Consider the following 18203-nt stretch of genomic DNA (forward strand, 5'->3'; position numbering starts at 1 on the left):
CTAAGCATGATTTTGCATTGTAAAATAACACTATTATAAAAACATATACCCCTGTCAAATCTTTGCAAAACTCAGGGAAGTTCATGAAAGAAAATACCCAAATCATTGAAATGGTCTCAAGGGAAATGCCCAATTTTGATAGCTTTCTCAAAAGCCATTAGGAGATTAAAAAAAAGAGAGAAGGGAAAACAGAAAAGCAAAACAGCATAATTTCTTCCTCGACCAGCAGCCCGGGCTCCTAAATAGGAGCATCAACTGGTTCCAGCTTTCACTTCCAGGCGCAAGAACCGACCAAATCTCTGTTCTTCCAACCAAGATAAAGAGCCCCATCCCTTTCTTCAAGTCTATATTTGTCACAGTAGTTATCGAGCAGTGTTTTAATGGTGGCATTCACCAAGGTGCTTAAAGGGTAAGGAGTAAACCCTGCCATTCTAAAGCGCAACTTCCACTTTCCGAGAAGCTCATGCCGTTCCACTCTCTCTGGTCCCTCACACGCTATGATGTTAACGACATCCCTCGCCAGGCAGTGCTGCTCCACATTGATCCGCTCCTTGTGCTCCCTTGGAAGGGTCACATCAATTGATTCAAACATAGCTGTATAATAGTCCAGTGTCTCAAGAAACCGGGGGAAGAAAGCAGCAGTGTTTGTGTTAGATTCCTGCTCAACAAGGGTCACTACCTTTGGAGACAAGCCCTTGAACAGCCTCAGAAGCCGATCCCGATGATTTTCAGTGGTGACACTCTCATCAGGCATGTGGTGCAGCATAAATGCAAAATTTACAGCAAGTGCCTCCCCTGCCCGAACCCCGAGATTTTGAGGCTGAACCTCACAACCAGTCATGGTTGCAGCATGGAACTCAAAAGGCACCTTAAATAACTCAGCAAGCTTCGACAGCCTCTTTCCAACAATACCCAGTCCTCCTCCACGGGCATAAGCTGATGTCGAATCATCAATACCAGTTATGCGTATGTGAGGGGGCCCACCAGGCCTAGCTGCAAATGCCTGGATTAGTGTTACCCACTGACTCCCTTGAGCTATTTGGAAATCAATGATGTGAACTCTATCTTCATCTTTCATGGCTTCTGCAATTGCGCCATTTGCAGACATGTATCCAAATTTCAAGTAAGGGCAGACCTCATAAAGAATGTGCATGTAAGAAAGGAGCTCAGCACTTTCAGGCTCTTTACATCTCAGAGCTTTATAGATGGAACTCCCTGAGGAGGCCTGCCGTGCAACAAGCCCTTCCAACATGTATGCTCCCAACCTCTGGATTGGCTCACCAGAAACAGACACCATCTGCCGTAATTCGCCCATCAACCATTGTGCCGTTAGATGATCATCTTCTGACAGTACTTTCGCACAAGCAACCAAGACCTGTTTTAAGTCCCCTCTAGAAATGGTATCCATTATCTGTCTCCAGCCATCTATCCCTGACGAGGTGTTGTTTGATCCATCCTGTAAGGTACTCTCAATGCTATCAATAATATCAGAATCAGGTCCCAACATTACATTTTCAAGTTCTCTCAGCTTGTGCCTGAATTCATTAACATCATCAGTGATGCAGGATCCACTTCTTGGAGAGCCATAGGCATTGTCTGGGGAATGGTGTGTTTCAGATGGATAGGACTGAGACTCTTGTTGTGACATAGGGCTTCCACTAGGGGAGAATCTGAGAGTTGACGGAGAGTTGTAGATAGTATAACTACCACTCGCTGAAGATGACTCCAGGGTGCAATACCATTCTAGGGAATTCTGAACAAGGTGGGTTCCCTGGCTGCTGCCATTGTAGCATCGCTGGTGGTCTAAACTTTGAAACTGCGGCAGGCAGTATGAATCTACTTGCTGCATGGGCTGGTAGTACAATCTGCTAGACTTGTCCAAACAGCTACTGTGAAATTCCAATGCTCTCATCAAAGGCTTTATTTCGAAGAATGGAATATCTTCCAAGCCAGAATGCTTACAGAAATGAACTCAAATATGGTTGTCAAAAAAACTGCTCGTCCTCAGTCTAATCCTGTTTCCTTCCAGTAAAATACTGCACCTAGCATTCACTTTAATAGAGAGCTTTGTTTACATTAAAAGCACCCCCTCCAAGGTCCTCTACCTATCTGCATGACCTTGCCTCTGCAGAGTTTGTGCAAACAGCAATGTGATTAGCTTGCTATATAAAGGTAAGAGAGAATCAAACAAATAAAAACTTCAGTAATTTTTGGGCAACATCCACAATGGGCATATAGTAAATACACTAACTCCTAATCTGGATTGCTGCTTCCATTGATTGCATAGGGGAGCAAAATCTTTTCGTCGATATATGCATTATGAATTGAGTGGGGGAAGGCTATAAAGGTACGTTTCCCATCCTCATTGACATGATCATTTTCATCAACTTCATCTCCGTTATCATCATCCACATCCTCGGTGAAATCATAAATACGAGAATTAGCATGATCAGCATTCTCATCAATGTAGTGACCATGACAATTGATATCATTAATGTTACGGAAACAAGATTTTACTCTCCTAGAAACCAGCAATAATTCATCACCTAAGACTACTAAGTAATTTTTTTCTCCTATAATCAGAGGTCTTGGAGTCAATATCTTCCTTAATTTAGGACTGGACCCTCCAAATCACATACAACAAGCACTCCTGCAGAATCCACAGCATGGAAATTTCCTTTCAAGTAAAATACCTCACAGAAAAAGATTAATTCATCTTGGTGGCACACTAAAGTTCATCTCTCATCTCCTTCCTTACAGAAGGTTAAATGTCCCAAATCTCCATAAATACCCATGGCCATGTAACCTCCAGTAAGATACAGATTCCCTATTACAGTTACCTTGTTGAATCTGGTAATTATTACAAACTTGTTGTGTAGAAATCTTAAAATTGAACATCCAATTTCAACTAACACTAAATCAAAAGGCATAAATGAGATTCACTAACATGAGCTGTATAATCAAATCAAGACAAGAACACAGATTTCACATAATCAACAAGAATCAGTGCTATAAACGTTAAAAGACTTAATTGTCACAAACAAAAACAGAAAACACTTAAACTTCGATAATCCATCAGTAATTCATTTACAGAATTACCGAGTCATCCACTGAATTCCAACAAAGAATTCCAGGTCTTTTTCTCCAAAAAATAAACTGTGCACAGAAACATTCACAGAAGGAAGAGAAAGACAAATAATTTCGGCATTCAAGCTATCAGAAAAAAAAGATGAATCTTACAGAACAAACCCACCTTGTTTGAGGAATCTGAAGATGGGTTTTTCATAACAGACCACAGCACAGCTGCTGAGAGAGATGGAGATAGCGCGAACACTCTGTCCGAGTCTCGACTCTTGAAAAAGCAGCAGTGTTTGTGGGGGTAAATAAATATAATTGGGAACGGAATTATTTTACAAAAAAGCCCTTTGATCATAACATGACTAATCCCTCATGAATAAACACGAAACCATTTGAGTCACGAACTACTCAACCCATGCCAATTGCGCCAACCTTAATAATAGTGTTTTTTCCTCAATTGTGGTATTTTTCGACTTTATGAAGAGTGCATTTCTCCCAATTATAGCTTAGGCATTGACTGTTTTCTAAGGGCTTACAAATATATATGGACACTCATCTACGAGATATTGAAGTTGAGACGTACTCATGGATTGTGATTTCGGTTATCAAATTCACAACACATCACTTTTTGAGTTCACTTATTTAATTGATGGAGTAAATACTCTCTAGGTGTGAAATATTTTAACTATGTATCTGGAAATCACAATAGAACAGTTCATCAGATTGTTAGAAATTCGAAGAATTGGAGTACTTTCGGGTTTGACTTGAGAAGTGTCAGATTATATTTCAGCCTCCTTAATTGAGAACTATTCTCATTTACCAATTCAATCAAGTGTCCTATTTCTATAAAAAAAAATTTCCTCATAAGTAAGTAAGAGGAGGTGAGTATTATGTTGAAAATTATCAATCAACCATCTTAATTACATCAGCTGATTAGGGATTTCATAATGCTTAAATCGCTAACTAACTGTATCATACGTGATTGACACAAAAGGGTAATATAGTAATTCGAGATGAAAGTGAAGGATCAATGCTGATAGGGACCCCACAATATAAAGACAGAGACAGAGCACCTGATACACTTCACTATTTTAATAATGCTTAGGAAGTAGTGCCTTCCACTTCAGTTAAGCAATAGCACCTATGAGTTTTAGCATCTTTCATTCGCAATACCCTTCTACCAACAACGGATGGTTGGTTGAGAATTTGAGACACTGAATTTAATCGTGATAATTCTTAATTCTTAGTGTAGACAAGAGGTTGTAATGTCAGGTCTCATGAGTGTTTTCATTATCAAAATTTATGAGATGGACTATTCCTTAGTTCAGTGTGTGCGAATGTCACATTGCATTATTCTATCATCAAGCAAAAAAATTTTGTGTGCGAGGATCTGTTGGCCCGAGTTTATATTCATATTGAAGGTCTAAAGCATAAATTTGTATGATGTTATCGGTTAAAAAAAAAAACTTTCATTAGCCTTTTAACATTAATTACCATATAACATTCACTTTCAAAGCTACAATCTTTTGTTCTAATCTCGGAACTAAGATTATGATGATGATCATATCACTCTAATCGCTTCTTTTGGACAATTTTGTCCTTACCCAAGACAAAATAATTCACTATAATACAAATGTGTCAAATTCTAGAAGCTCAATAAATAAGGGTACTATTGTAACTTCAAGATAAATAATAAAATTAAATATAAAAAAGGATGAAAAGCATCTAACCATCTTTCATGCTTTTGGGACAAGATAATACAATTCCATTGATGTAATCAAGTGATTCCCATTAAAGTAAAATATTATCCTTTGTCTCCTTCAGAGTAATTGAACCTTGTGGCCCACACATCTTATCTTATTTACTATTTTTATGTATTATTCTCTGCGCATGAAGAAGGAACTAGGAGGCGTGACTAGTACTCTGTTTATATTATATTACAAGTGTATCGGACCTAAATCTCTCGACTTATGATATGATATCTTGTACTTTAACATACATTAATTTGTTTGGTGATGATTTAGTCGGTGAATCTAGATACATGAGATTAAGTCGTATGGAGTATGAAGGTTATAATGAGTTCGATTCTCATTGAAAATAATAACCATATATTGGATTTTGACTCGATTTATTTTTCCATCAGGTGAAAAATTTTTGTGTGCAATATTGAAATCCACCAAATAGAAAGAAAACTCTTAAACGAAGAATACAAAATTACGGAAATATTTCTATCTTATTAAAAGACCCAATTCGAGGCCCTAAACAATGGAATTTACCAAAAATATAGTAGGGCTAGTGATGCAGGTGTTAGCCTTGTCAACCATGTCGAAAAGAGTTTCCCATCCAAATTTCACGCAATTATGACAATGTGACTTCACAATCCTACTTATCAGTTTTATTTCATTGGTCCTACAACATCCGACGTCCAATTACTTGTATGATGTTATTCTCGACTTTATTATCTAGTGATGCGCAAATTTCGATTGATTGGGTGTTAACTATTTTGTGGAGTTCCAGGCAAGGCAGACAAAGACGCTCCAAAACTATGTGAATGTCCGGAAAATACAAGACAAAGAAAAAGGGTTAAGCAAATACGTGTCATAAGTGAGTCCTCATAAGAGATCAAAACATAATGAAAATGGTGAAACCCAGTTGACCAGTTTTAAGAATCAAGACAAAAAAAAAAAAAGAAGCTTGTTCAAGTGAGAATTGAAAGAAAACTCGAACATGCAAAAAAGAAGTGAGACAATAAAGAGAAGAAAGCCAATGGTCAAGGGTGAGGTTCAAAACCCAAGAAGTTGATACTCCCAATTTGGGGGCCCATTGGGCCCATCCATACACTAAACATATCCCACGCATGGTGATTTTCCAAAGTTTTATGAAAGAAATGGACAAAACCAGAGGGCCCATCATCCAGATCCAGTTGCTAAATAAAATAATAAAAATCACGAGCGAGGCGAGACTTTTGAGTTGCTTTGACTTTCTAACGAAACCAAACAAACATTGTACTGTTGTGTCCACCAAGCCGACCATGTAAGCATGTTTGTATGCTCTTTTTGCATCAGCCGGTTTTGTCTTCATCTTCTTCACAAATGAATTTCACCCCATACAAAACACTCGAACCCTTTTTCTTTCCTGTGTTTGCATTTTGTGTGCCACATGTGGGTCCTTTCTGACGTTAATGTGTCCCTCTTTCCTCTCTCTTTTTTTGTTTTTTTTTTTGAATTGTCGAATAGAATTTAGAATAAAATCTTGCATTGATTTGCATAATCTTCGAAGAATCTTGAATTCAGAATAAAATCTTGCATTCCCTTGGCCTAGCCTAGTTGTGCTAGAGTACAATACATTACCTTGAAAATTGAAAAACTTGTTGGAAAACTTGCGTGTTAACACAAGAAGAATGTCAACGTTTCCATATAATAGTTTTGGTCCAGATATTACGGTTATGCGTGCGTGTCTCCCTGGAAAGCTGTGGTAGATGAATTATTATTATTATATTATTATTTTAGGCAAGCAATACTGCAATATGGATGGCGCATTGGTTCAACCAGGAATCCTAATTATTTAACATTTTGGGTTCTGCATTCTGACTGACTGGTTTTCAAAGTCCTAATAAAGCCTGCTTTCTTTACCACTGGCACTAAACCAGTTTTCTTTTTCCCCATCTGATCATATTCCAAGTTTAGAGTTTCGGACATCCAATCTGACGCTCCACAGATTATAGACCCCCCCCCCCATGGTTCCATAAATTCCCTTGGGCTTCAATAGTGGTACATTATTTTCTTTGCGGCCCAAATCCGTAGCCCAGCCATTAATGGCGTCGTTTCAATGATTTCATTAACCCCTTCAAAGTTTGAACTTTGAAGCAATATTTTATGCTACACCGTCACTCTTATCATATACCATACACACACTAATATAGATACATGATAATATAATATTAACAAAATTGGGCAATTAAACGATTCATCAAATACATTGCATGGGAACAGAAGCATAAAAAATGAAATGGAGCAAAACCTGGGCAAGGAGAGCCGCACCAGTTTGCAAAGTCAGCATAGATTCATGGCTTTGATGGAGTTGGAGAAGATGGAGGCTTCATATCTGGGTACTGCATTCAAGGAGAAGATAAATTAGTCATTTGCTTCACATGTTAAGGTACATTTGTGATTTGTGTATGGAGAGAGAGAATGAGAAGTCGTACATTTGTTTATGGAGAGAGCGATCTAGAACCCAATTCAATTTGGGGGGTGACATCTTTACATGGCTATTATCTGTTCTTTGGCCATCATCTCCTGAAACACCTTTTGAAGAGGAAATTTCTTCCTTATCCTCATTTTGCAGATCATATCCTCCATTTTTCTCCAATCGAGAAATCTTTTTAACCTTCTTCTTGGGGTAGATCCGTAGATTTGGACAGAAGGGGGTAATAGTGTTTCTTGTATTGCCTGCAGTTTAGTAAACACAAACCTAATGAGTAAAACCACAAGGCCAAATAACTTGGACTCTCTCTCTCTCTCTCTCTCACACACACACACAAAAAAATCCAAAACAATAGAATGAGAGAGAATGAACCAACTCTATTAAACTCTCATTGCCCACAAAAAAGTAGTTTTAATATGACAATCTGGAAGGCTTACTTTTGCATAGCAGAATTTCTTGTTTAATAACAAATAACAGCGATTTAAGAAACAAAAACAACTGATATTAAATCCTTGTCAAGTATCTTTATGCTCCAAGTTTAGAAGCTCCAATTTATCATATATTCCTCATGTTAACCAAAGCTTCACACTGTTCAATTATCAAGTTCAAACTACACCAATTATTTTCAAAAGGTAGGGTAAAAATGACTCTCGGCACTTTAGCAAGTCCTGGAGAAAAAATTGAACATCCAGAGGAGTCATAACAGTCATTGCACCATTCTTGCTTGCAAAACCAGGTTAATCCAAAGCGTTCACTCATACAAGTTTTTTTTTTTCTTTCTACAAAACCAGATTTCTAGCTGAGTGTTTGCTTTGACTCTCCATAAATTAGAAATTTGTAAAATGGTTCAATATGATCCCACAAAAGTAGAATCTAAATACCTGTCAAGTGTCAATATGAAATCCCCCCATTGACTCATTAAATTTGTCTATTAGTTTCAACCATTTGAATTTCATTTACCTGATTTTAATGTTAATTTCCAGCTTCCCAAAAATTAAATAATTTCACACAAATCAAAAGAAGTATAACTAATAGCAAATCCCATATTCCAAAATGTAAATATGATTACTAATTCATTCTCTTTTCCCTTTACATTTCACAATATTCACCAAACTCCCATTTCTATTTGTTTGATTGTTCACTTATCCATCACTTATTCTATGAGTTTCTAGCAGAGGCATAACATAAAAAAATTAAAAAAAAAAAAGAGAGAACATTTTTGCCAGGAAATTGAAGCATAGTCTCTCACTTACTTGTCCAAAATGCAGATAACGGTGTTTTTCGAGTCCGGAAAATTTTCCAATACTTGCTTAACAAATCCATCTTCATCATCCTCGTTGAACTCACTTAGGAATGCGCTCTTACTCAAAATCTTCAAATTTGCCGTTCCTAATATCCAGAAGCTGCGCAGTTGGGTCGTCCCTTAGCTTCCGAAATGCATCAATAGCAGAGATAAACTTACACTTACTAAAGTACTGTTGGGTTAAAGGTATAGCAACCAGCCAAATAAAAGTACAGCCGGCAACAAAAAATGGGTTTCTGTTGAAAAAGTCATCTACAGAAACCAAAACTGATTCCAAGTCTATTTTGTTTGCAGCTTGATCGGTTGAAGAGCCAACAATTTCAGAGGCAAGGCCGAAAAGAGGCTTGGAGAGCTTAAATGTAATCAAAGAGAGACAGGCCTTTGATAGGTTATGAAGAAAGGGAGAGCTTTGGAGAAGTAAAGAAATGTCAGGTAGAGGGTTTGAATAATGGAAATGGTGCAGGAGAGGGAATTTATTGACAGAAGGAGAATATGAAAGTAGAGAATTGGACTTTGGAGGTTTATAGCAGATGGGTTTGAGGGTTTTGGGGTGCTTTCGGATGGGTGGAGAGGAGAAGATCATGGAAAGAGAGTCCATCACAATCGTGAGAGAGAAAGAGGGGGGGGAGAGAGAGCAAAAAAGGGACTGCCGGTGAGTGGTGAAAAATGCAGGTCTGATCATTAGTTGGGCTTGGGCCAGTGGTAAGATTGGGCTTTTGAGAAGGGCCTGTAGTCAAGCCCGAGTAAAAAGAATACTGGCCGAAGGCACAAAACAAGCATCGCCCACCGTGGGGCTCGAACGCATGACCACAAGGTTAAGAGCCTTGCGCTCTACCAATTGAGCTAGACGGGCTGAGCTAGGCTCAGTAAATTTTTTAACAGACAGTAAATGGGGCCAGCATTAGTTAAGATAAAAGAGCCTTTTAACGGTGGTGGGCCTTACGGCGAAAATTAAGAGAGAACCTACAGAGAAGAAGAATCAATAGCATGACTACATTAACCCAGACAGCACCAACAGAGTCGCATGTTATGGCTAAAATTAAGAGAATCTGCAGACACAATAAGAATCACTATAATCTCTACATAAACCTGCTGTTCAATCATATAAAATGTTAGCGCCATTGTAACTTGCTCGCCGTGTTTCTTCCCCGCCGTGTCGTCAACTCAAAACCACAGTGACAACCATCCGATCAAAGGCACCCCAAGAAATTTACCAAGACGGAGAAAATCAATGAAAAAGAGGAAGAAGAGTGGAGATCAGCAGGAAAATAAGCATATCAAAATCAAAACAGGGTGCACATATTAGAGGATTAACATATCTTCTCGTACATATCCAGATTAAAATTTAACAGCACAATTATTTTTTTTTCTTGGAGATACTACTAGGTTCAGACTGCAACATCAGAGAACTGAAGGGTTAAGCTAACGGTTAAACGTGTTGCCACCTTTACTAAATTAGTGAAGATAGGGGGCCTGATACTGGTAACCATTTCCAAAGTAATTGCCGTGATTAGGCGAGAAACCGTAGGTGGCAGAACCCATGAGAGAGGGAATATGGTTGTCAGCGGGCGCAGTGTACATGTAGGTTCTGTCATACACATATTGTGGGTACCTCTCAGCAACTCTAGGGTAGAATGCCATGTCAGCAGCAACGTTAGTGACGCGAGGCGCACAGCCTAGACCATTAGCACGAGGTCTTTTGGATTGAGGCTTAACAGCTTCAGTTACCCTTTTTTTGTCTGCCTTAGCCTTCTCCAGCTGAACTACCCGTTTCTGGAGTAGGTCCACAGGATACTGCTCCTCGAGCTTATGCTCCTCAATGCATTTCATCACAGCTTTAAGGGCAGTCAGTTCCCTCTCATTGACCTCATTCTGAAACATGAGAAAGTCTGTTAACAATATCCAACTGCATCTACAAAGGATTAAATTCTTAAGCAAACCACAACAAAGGACCGACATTTAAGTTCCCAACAAGTTGGATATAGCCACATTCTGTTTCATCCTCACTTTTTTACTTTCAAAAGATTTCATTACACTAATACTACCAAAGATTGGACATGGACAAATGCTGTGTGGTTAGAGAATGTTTAGAGTTTCGAAAGTAAATTCCTTGTAACTGTTCAAAACGAAGCTGGAAGCCCTCTCCTGAACTCAGGTTCACGTGGCATCCAGAATCGATGCCAAGTATACATTTCCAACTGCAAATGAAAAAGGGCACAATATTATTCCTAAAACTGTTATTTAAAGAAGTAACGCACCTGTCCGGAAGGAGATGTGTTTCCTGGCTTGCCGGGTGAAGAAGTTTTCCTTGCCTCTTTCAAATAGGATTTCAGCAATGGAACAGGTGAAAACTTCTCTGTAAGCTCAAAAGCAAAAGCCAGGTTAACTGCATCAATTTGCCTTCCATTATTTACCAGCACTTTAATTACACCTGAGAATTCCAGAAGAAAGGAAAAGGAATCATTTAACAGTGCAAATATTTATTATAAGGAGCACCAACGGGGTGTTCCAAGATAGACAGCCTCAAGCATAACACTACAGCGTCAAATGACAAAGGCCCAAAATACTAATGTTGGAGATAAAATAAAAGGTTTGACATAAAAGATAGAATTTGGTTTCTCAACTTCTAATATCATCTACTTCAAATCCAACTTTATCCAAGTACAATGCCACCAAACTATCCTAAATTCACAAAAATCAAAAAGAAAACAAAAATATTAGGGTTTGAACCTTCACCCTAGGTGGCGGTAGAACAATTTTAACATTAGGCAGCAAGTTTCAGAAATGCCAGTTGAATAAAAGGCTACATGAAAAATCTAAACATTGAAGAACCTGAAGCTTAGTTCAGAAGCTGTCATGATTGTAAATCTAAGACCAAGTGCAGGCAGCTACACAGAAGAAAATCCCCAGCAAGTTATATTGACCATTAAAAGAAAAAAGAAATCCAAAATTTACAGACAAAAAAAAGCAGAATCTTAAAAGAGCAAGAAACTTGTTTTGATAAAAAATTTTATCAGCACCAAGGGGGTGCAACCGAAAGAAAGCTTGTTTTGATCATTTATGGATTGGCTAAATAATGTAAAACTGTGACTAACTGAGTCTCGCAGAAATTCATTCAACATTATTAGCCAAACTGTGTTGTAAATTATCCTTTGGGCTGCACCCCCATGATGCTCCTATATAATCTCTATTGCACCCACAAAAACATGCAAACTTAGTTTAAGGTTTTTGCAGAATTATTACGTTGGCAAAAACAGATGTTCTCAACCATAACAGTCACACTAACATGCATCATTGTCAGTTCTACCAAACTGAGACATACCCGGCATTTTGTCTGACAGCCCAAGATAACGACACAAATCAGCTGTTTGATGACGACGAGAGACCATCGGTATTAGCCTGGATAATTCTTCCTCGTCAAAATCAGAGGCAATGCCAAAAGTGGCCACAAGTTGCAAAAATGCATGAGCCTCCAAGGAGTTCCCGTTGCTAGCATCTAAATCAAGAGCTTCCAACTTCGGTTTCCACTGTTCAGCAATTGTCTTTGCCTGCTCCTTAACCTCTTCAGATATTAAATCAGATGAAGAGACTAAATCCTTATATGTTAACAAAATGCTAAGGCACTCCATCAACATGATACAGGTTCGGCGAAGACCCAATAGGTTTGAATCCTTCTTCCCATCAACAGCTGGTACTTCTGATGGGTAGAAATCCTTCAAGGAATTCAACACTAAATAGGCAGGATTTTCTGCAGCTTTCAATGCAAATGGAATTTCTTCTCTTAGAGCAGCAAGGTTTTTGCGGTTGTCTGATATAAATTGGTGGAGCCCTTCTGAGTGCATTTCTTCACATAGTTTGATTAACTGTGGAAAAGATTTCACCTCCATGCTTCCAATTTCAGAACTTTGGGGGTCTTCTAAACTGTTCTCAGCAAACATGTTATCTTTCTCTTCAGCAGTTGGGGCCTCAAATTGTTCATCACAATTAACAACAGCAGTCTCCAGAGATGATGCCTTCCTTTGTTTGTCCAGAGCGTTCATAATAGCAAAGACAGCAGCATCTCTCTTCCCTTGGAGCTTCTCCAGTGAAGATTGTTCCTTGGTCTCCACAGCTGCTTCACGCTTCTTCAAGATTTCCCGGGCTCTCCTTGTTTTAGTTTCAAATTCCTTCTCTTGATCTTCCAACTCATGAAAGCGTCTCTTCAAGGACTTCTCGAGCCCACGGAAATGTTCTTCTAGTTCCTTCCATTTCAGATTAAGAGTTACGGCTCGCTGACTTTCAAGTTCAGCAAATGCTTTCTGAAGCTGCTGTATTTTAGAAGTTGTAGAATCCATGATCATGGAAACCGATTCATTGTCATCCATGGCAAGAGAGCTGGAGGGAGAAGGGCAGATCAATTATTCCAAGAGGGGTAAACAACGTCCTTAAAAGATATACCATGACAAAGAAGATGGGTGTGAAATGGCAAAAAAAGTTGTACATGAATTAGATCTAAGAGTCCAACTCGAAAAATTTCAATCATTTCAATTTTCTTCTTTAAAAAGAAAGGTAACATCTATCCTTAAATAGAAAAAAACCAAAAAGCAAAAAACTGAGCTACTCCAATAAACCCAAACAGCAATGGAAAGTATATCTAGATACAATCATACACATACTATACAATCTGCATGCACAGTCAACTATCATATTCTCAAAAGAATCCAAAGATAATCAGAAATCTAAAAAAAACATGCGCTGATTGTCCGGTTGATTACAAAATAACAAAAATAGATAACACATAGGTTAACAAATCACCAAGCACAAGAATGCATACTAACGGGACCAATGTCTGAGCCATATACCTATAGACTATAGTAAAACAATAACTTACCACTGATTTTACAAGCTCGAATTCAACGAAGATGATAGAGCAAAAGACGCGAAAACTAAGGTATCAAAAACACAAACCCTAAATAGATGAAGGACAAAAAATCAAAGACAAAGAACTCCCGAAATAAGCTTCCAGTAAGCTCACCAAATCTTTACGAGCTAAAATCATTAAATTCCACGATAAACGAAGCTATTTCTCACCAAAAAAATAAAAGCCGATCTGAAGCTAACGACGAAGTAAACTTGAAAAGAAGTGCATAAGATGGTTTGAAAAGGAAAACTCACCAGATTGATGCAGAATGAGTGAAATCGGCGAACCTGAGAGAATTCTCCGAGATAATCAATCCATGGTTGGATTTGTGTGCGTGTGTGTCAGTGGCTCTGCAGTTCAAGCCCTAGAGAAAGAGGAAAGTCGAGGGAGGCAAAAGGGAGGGTGAGATCGCAGACCCGAGCCCCTCTTTCCTTTGCTTTTTAAGGGGCACTCACGTTTTTGCTACTTCATAAAGTAAAAACGGTTGTGTAGGACTCTGGTCTGCCATTGTCCGGGACGGGTTTCAGTGAAACTGATCGGTGCTCTCTTGGACATTTGACTCGTGTCACGTGGCCTTGAATTAGAACTCAGCCCAATGGGCTTAGTCTTCGGGGCGTAAAATTTCGCCACATAGGATAACTAGCCCATCTGTCATTTTCGTGTCTCTCATAATCATGATCAGGAAAGCTACCATCGATTTTTTAGTAGTTAAGAAGTTACTAAAAATAAATCAATTGGTTGATAACTAAATGAATATCTATATAGTCAAACTGTATGAACTCGTAAGGTATTGAGTTCAATTTTTATTATGAGCAATACCTTTGTTTCGCGAGTTGAGTTCTGACTTAACTTACTTTGTCGTTAGATGATAAATTTTTAGGTGAGAGAGTCTACGACTCAAGTTTAGCCTCGTATTAAATGTTAAAATAACAAAATTTATATAATATTGTTATCGGTTTAAAAAAAAATTAAAAAAAAAATGCATGAAAAACTTGTCATTAAATTAAAGGACAAAATAGATTGTATCGGGCAACATAGATTGTGATGGGATAATAAATTTTAGACTATTCAGACTGCAAAAAATTTCAGCGATCATGATGCCAACAATCATGATAACATTCATGGTCATGCTCAACACAATAATTTATAAACACACTCTTTTATTGGGTTGACAACAGTTTGGTAAAAGACCTATATCATGTGACTTAGATTCCTCATAATCCAATGTGTAAGGAGATTGTTGAACAATAAAATCATCTATCTACAAAATCGAATAATCTAGAACGGACAAGATATCTTGATATGAGTGGTAGGGTTAAGATTTTCAACAAAAAGGAAAATAAAATTACTTAGTTGATAATATAGTGGTGAATTTATCTGAAATCAAATATTATAAATTTAGAAGGTTTTGAGTTCGATTTAAGAGCATATATTTTATGGGCACGTATTGAGTTTTGATAAAACTTATCATGTGATCAGTATGTAAATAGTGATGACAAACTTATATATGGCGTCTTCTTGGTTATAAAAATGAAAAAAAAGTGAAGTGGGAAGTCGTCATAATCAGCTTTTAATTAATTTTATTTTTGGTGGCACAACGACAAGTAATAATCTTTGGCATTATTTTAATTACAGTGCAAAGCCAAGGGAACGAAGTCAAGCAAGAGCCTACTGCTTCCTATACCCTTTCGTCGTCGTCTGCACAGCTTCAAAGAAGAAAATGGCCCTACTTCTTTGACCCGATGAACTGAATCCTAACAGCTCTTCATTTCACACGGCCATACGTTTAATTTTTCTCTCCTTTATTTGTTACTCTCTTCACGGCTTTGAATATTGAAGTCGTAGTGGAGAATTGCTTGTTCACATTTGGGGTGTCGTCGTTTCTGTGGAAAGAGAGATGGTTGGTCATCACTTCAAAAGCTCGATGTTGGGGAGCTCGATCTTCTTGAGGTACGGCTCGTGAAATCTCTGGTAGGATTTCTTAAGTTTTGTATTTTAATTCCTAGTCCGTGTTCTTGGGATTTGATGGTTGTGTTGATCAAGATACGAGTCAACTATATGGGTCAACGTCGGATTTTTCTATGTCAATTGTCTGTATGTTCTTGTTGTATTGTATCCGATTGAATTTATAGGGTTATGGTTTCAAATTGTTGCCTTTTGCATATCTATCTTGTTTATTTATTTGTTTTAAGTTTTTTCTTTTGTTTTCAAGTGAATCTCTGCAAAGGGTGCTAATTTTGTCTTGTTTCCTGTATGGATTTTGATGGTGTTCCAGGTGTTGATGTTAGCAAAGCCTGTCTGTTGTGGGTTTGTGACTCGAAGCTCCGGTATGCTGCGTTAAGTTACAGCTTCTGGCATTCTCCAGTAAATTTACGTTGGTTATTCCACGAACATGATGCTACATAACAGGATTGTTGCTATCTTTGCTGGTGCATCTGTTTGGTTATTGCTTAGTTGTAGTTTGAGCTATGGTGTTGAGAGTGATATTAATTGCTTGAGGAGTATAAAAGAAACACTTCAAGACCCTCGTAAAGTCTTGAATATTTCGTGGAACTTTGAAAACAACACGGAAGGATCCATTTGTGGATTTATCGGGGTTGAATGTTGGCATCCGGATGAAAGTAAGGTCCTGAATATCCGGCTTTCTGATATGGGACTCAAGGGCTCCTTTCCTCTTGGAATTCAAAACTGCACGAGCTTAACGGGTTTGGATCTTTCAAGCAATGAGCTTTATGGAAGTATTCCATCTAATATCTCCAAAATAATTGGTTTTGTGACTACTCTGGATCTTTCATCCAATAGTTTCTCAGGAGAGATTCCTGAAAATCTTGCAAATTGTTCGTATTTGAATGTCCTTAAACTTGATCACAATAACTTCAGCGGTCAGATACCACTGCAACTAGGCCTCCTTGGTCGTATCAAGGAATTCAGTGTTGCAAACAATTTGTTGTCTGGGCCAGTTCCAAACTTTATCAATGCTTCCAATCTCATTACTGCAGATAGTTATGCAAACAACCTAGGACTGTGTGGGAAACCTTTGCGTCCTTGCACGTCAGCTTCAAAGAGCAGTAACACAGGAATTATCGCTGGGGCGGCTATTGGTGGGGTGACTATTGCGGCAATAGGTATAGGTATTGGCATGCTGTTCTATTTCCGTAAGGCGTCTATGATGAAGAAGAAGGACGATGATCCTGAGGGAAATAAATGGGCAAGGAGTTTGAAGGGAACAAAAGGCATCAAGGCAAGCTAATTTTCTGCATCTATTTTACGTGCTGCATCATTTAGCCAGTAAAATACTTTGTTCTCCGTTTGAAGAGTTGCAATTTTGCTTAATTTTCGGATTCCTAAAGTGCATGTCTGTCCATTAAATGCATTTCATAATAGTAATAAGGTGGTATTGTGGTTTTCAGGTTTCCATGTTTGAGAAGTCACTTTCTAAAATGCGATTAAGTGATCTCATGAAGGCTACCAACAACTTCAGCAAAGACAATATCATTGGTTCAGGAAGAACAGGAACCATGTACAAAGCAGTGCTTGACGATGGCTCTTCGCTTATGGTTAAGAGGTTGCAGGATTCTCAACACACTGAAAAAGAATTTGTGTCTGAGATGGATACTCTTGGTAGTGTGAAGAATCGCAACTTGGTTCCACTTTTAGGTTTCTGTGTTGCTGGTAGAGAGAGGTTTTTGGTTTATGAGCACATGCCAAACGGCACCCTGCATGATTGCATACATCTTGTGGATGATGGTAGTGAAGCTAAAATGAGCAGGGCCAAAATGGAATGGCCCGTGAGGCTCAAAATTGCAATTGGGGCAGCAAGAGGGTTCGCATGGCTTCACCACAGCTGCAATCCTCGTATAATCCACCGCAACATAAGCTCTAAGTGCATTTTACTAGATGCAGATTTTGAGCCCAGAATATCTGATTTTGGTCTTGCCAGGCTAATGAACCCAATTGATACACATCTGAGTACATTTGTGAATGGAGAGTTTGGGGATCTGGGTTATGTTGCTCCGGAGTATGCACGAACTCTGGTGGCCACACCTAAAGGAGATGTTTTCAGTTTCGCGACTGTGCTTCTTGAGTTGGTGACGGGTGAGCAACCTACCCATGTCACTAAAGCTCCTGAAGACTTTAAGGGAAGTTTAGTTGAATGGATAACACATCTGTCACGTAATTCTCAACTCGAAGATGCCATTGACAAATTTTTGATCGGGAAGGGTGTTGATGGTGAGCTTTTCCAATTTCTCAAAGTTGCTTGTAGATGTGTGTTGCCAGCTCCCAAGGAGAGGCCTACAATGTATGAAATTTACCAGCTCTTAAGAGCTATGGGGGAACGATACCATTTTACCACTGATGATGAGATATTGATGCCTTCAGACTCAGCCGATGCCGATCATATGGAAGAACTTATTGTTGCTCGGGAAGGTAAAGAGCAATACTGAAAAGGTATGAAGGAAGCTTACCCTTACATATTATGTGGTGTTTGTAAATTGTGAGAATACATATTCTTTTTCGTGTTTTAGTTAAAAGACATTTTGATCTTTCTATACTGAGATCACTCTTATAGCCCTAATGCAAGTCTTCCAGCATATGTAAGGTTTGTCTCAAAGCCAATATTTTTCGTCATTACTACCTTTTCAAGTTTTTTGTGATTTGAGTTTTCTACATTATGGTAATATATAGGATCCTTAATTAATGTTTGTGATTTGTTCGATG

The 18203-nt window shown here is 38.4% G+C and overlaps 3 protein-coding genes, 1 non-coding gene and 1 pseudogene across 6 annotated transcripts; 1 reads left to right on the plus strand and 4 right to left on the minus strand.

Annotated features, from left to right (window-relative positions):
* Positions 1-61: 61 nt before the first annotated feature.
* Positions 62-3409, minus strand: LOC119991752 (scarecrow-like transcription factor PAT1). Of its 2 annotated transcripts, none has more exons than XM_038838193.1 (2): positions 3254-3409; positions 62-2125 (listed from the first exon to the last, which is right to left on the minus strand). In XM_038838193.1, the coding sequence occupies exon 2, from the start codon at positions 1910-1912 to the stop codon at positions 269-271; it is 1644 nt and encodes a 547-aa protein (XP_038694121.1). In that variant the 5' UTR covers positions 1913-2125; positions 3254-3409; the 3' UTR covers positions 62-268. The 2 variants fall into 2 exon arrangements, with proteins under 2 accessions (XP_038694121.1, XP_038694122.1); XM_038838194.1 differs by lacking the exon at positions 3254-3409 and adding an exon at positions 2252-3216.
* Positions 3410-6995: 3586 nt separating this feature from the next.
* LOC119990946 lies at positions 6996-9238 on the minus strand (annotated as a pseudogene).
* Positions 9239-9364: 126 nt separating this feature from the next.
* Positions 9365-9437, minus strand: TRNAK-CUU. The gene has a single exon. It is a non-coding gene; the product is annotated as a tRNA-Lys (tRNA).
* A 404-nt stretch (positions 9438-9841) lies between these two features.
* Positions 9842-13966, minus strand: LOC119991283 (FRIGIDA-like protein 3). The gene is made up of 4 exons (XM_038837606.1): positions 13739-13966; positions 11907-12958; positions 10843-11015; positions 9842-10456 (listed from the first exon to the last, which is right to left on the minus strand). Exons 2-4 carry the CDS (start codon positions 12946-12948, stop codon positions 10040-10042), a joined length of 1632 nt encoding a protein of 543 aa, XP_038693534.1. The 5' UTR covers positions 12949-12958; positions 13739-13966; the 3' UTR covers positions 9842-10039.
* Positions 13967-15127: 1161 nt separating this feature from the next.
* LOC119991221 (probably inactive leucine-rich repeat receptor-like protein kinase At5g48380) lies at positions 15128-18187 on the plus strand. 2 transcript variants are annotated; one of them, XM_038837503.1, is made up of 3 exons: positions 15128-15455; positions 15760-16725; positions 16895-18187. In XM_038837503.1, exons 2-3 carry the CDS (start codon positions 15877-15879, stop codon positions 17927-17929), a joined length of 1884 nt encoding a protein of 627 aa, XP_038693431.1. In that variant the 5' UTR covers positions 15128-15455; positions 15760-15876; the 3' UTR covers positions 17930-18187. The 2 variants fall into 2 exon arrangements, with proteins under 2 accessions (XP_038693431.1, XP_038693430.1); XM_038837502.1 differs by having other exon boundaries at positions 15128-15434.
* The last annotated feature ends 16 nt before the right edge of the window (positions 18188-18203 follow it).

Source organism: Tripterygium wilfordii, chromosome 22, assembly GCF_013401445.1.
Source record: "Tripterygium wilfordii isolate XIE 37 chromosome 22, ASM1340144v1, whole genome shotgun sequence".
NCBI lineage: Eukaryota > Viridiplantae > Streptophyta > Magnoliopsida > Celastrales > Celastraceae > Tripterygium > Tripterygium wilfordii.